Raw genomic sequence first — 640 nt, 5'->3', positions numbered from 1 at the left:
TGGCTGCAGCTGCTGCCATGGGCTTCGCGTGTCCACGGGCACCCGGATCCTCTACACGCTCCTGCATGTCCTGGCCTCCGCCGTGTGCTGCCTCATGCTGTCCCGCACCGTGGCCCATGCCGTCAGGGAGAAGGTGGTGGCAGGAGCTGGGACACCCAGGGTGCCGGGAGTGCTGGGGTGCCAGGGGTGCCAGGGGTGCTGGGGTGCCAGAAATCCCAGGGGTACTTAGGGGTTCCAGGAGCACTGTGGGTGCCAGACTTGCCTGGGGAGCCAGGAGTCCTGGGATGCTGGGGATACTGGGAGTAACAGGGCTGCTGGAGGCGCCAGATGGGGAAGGGCTGCCAGGGGACCAAAGATACGGGACTTGCCCAGTGCACTGAGGGTTCCAGGGGTGCTGGGGGTCCCTGGGTTCTGGGGATGGAGAAGGTATTGGGAATGCTGGGCGTGTCATCCAGGAGTGCCGTGGGTGCCGAGGGGTGCCAGGCACACCAGCAGCCCCATCCCGTTGCTCGCCATGCCCGCAGGTGCCCTTCTCGGCGGTGCTGTGTGAACACCTGCCCGGGGGCACGGACTGCGAGCGGCTGGTGGGCTCCTCGGCCGTGTACCGCGTCTGCTTTGGCACCGCCTGCTCCACCTGGCG

The 640-nt window shown here is 67.5% G+C and overlaps 1 protein-coding gene across 1 annotated transcript in view; it reads left to right on the top strand.

The window, feature by feature from the left end:
* The window catches only part of SERINC4 (serine incorporator 4), a 7,413-nt gene that overhangs the window by 1,291 nt on the left and 5,482 nt on the right, over window positions 1–640 (top strand). Inside the window, exons 2-3 of the mRNA XM_035893982.1 lie at window positions 10–133; window positions 525–623. Coding sequence (XP_035749875.1) covers window positions 10–133; window positions 525–623 — 223 coding nt within the window. The remainder of the gene's footprint in view (window positions 1–9; window positions 134–524; window positions 624–640) is intronic.

This window comes from Egretta garzetta, unplaced genomic scaffold (assembly GCF_000687185.1).
Source record: "Egretta garzetta isolate BGI_Z169 unplaced genomic scaffold, ASM68718v1 scaffold975, whole genome shotgun sequence".
In the NCBI taxonomy this organism is placed as follows: Eukaryota; Metazoa; Chordata; class Aves; order Pelecaniformes; family Ardeidae; genus Egretta; species Egretta garzetta.
Note: the sequence above shows the minus strand (reverse complement) of the source record. Positions and strands in the feature narration are given on the sequence as shown.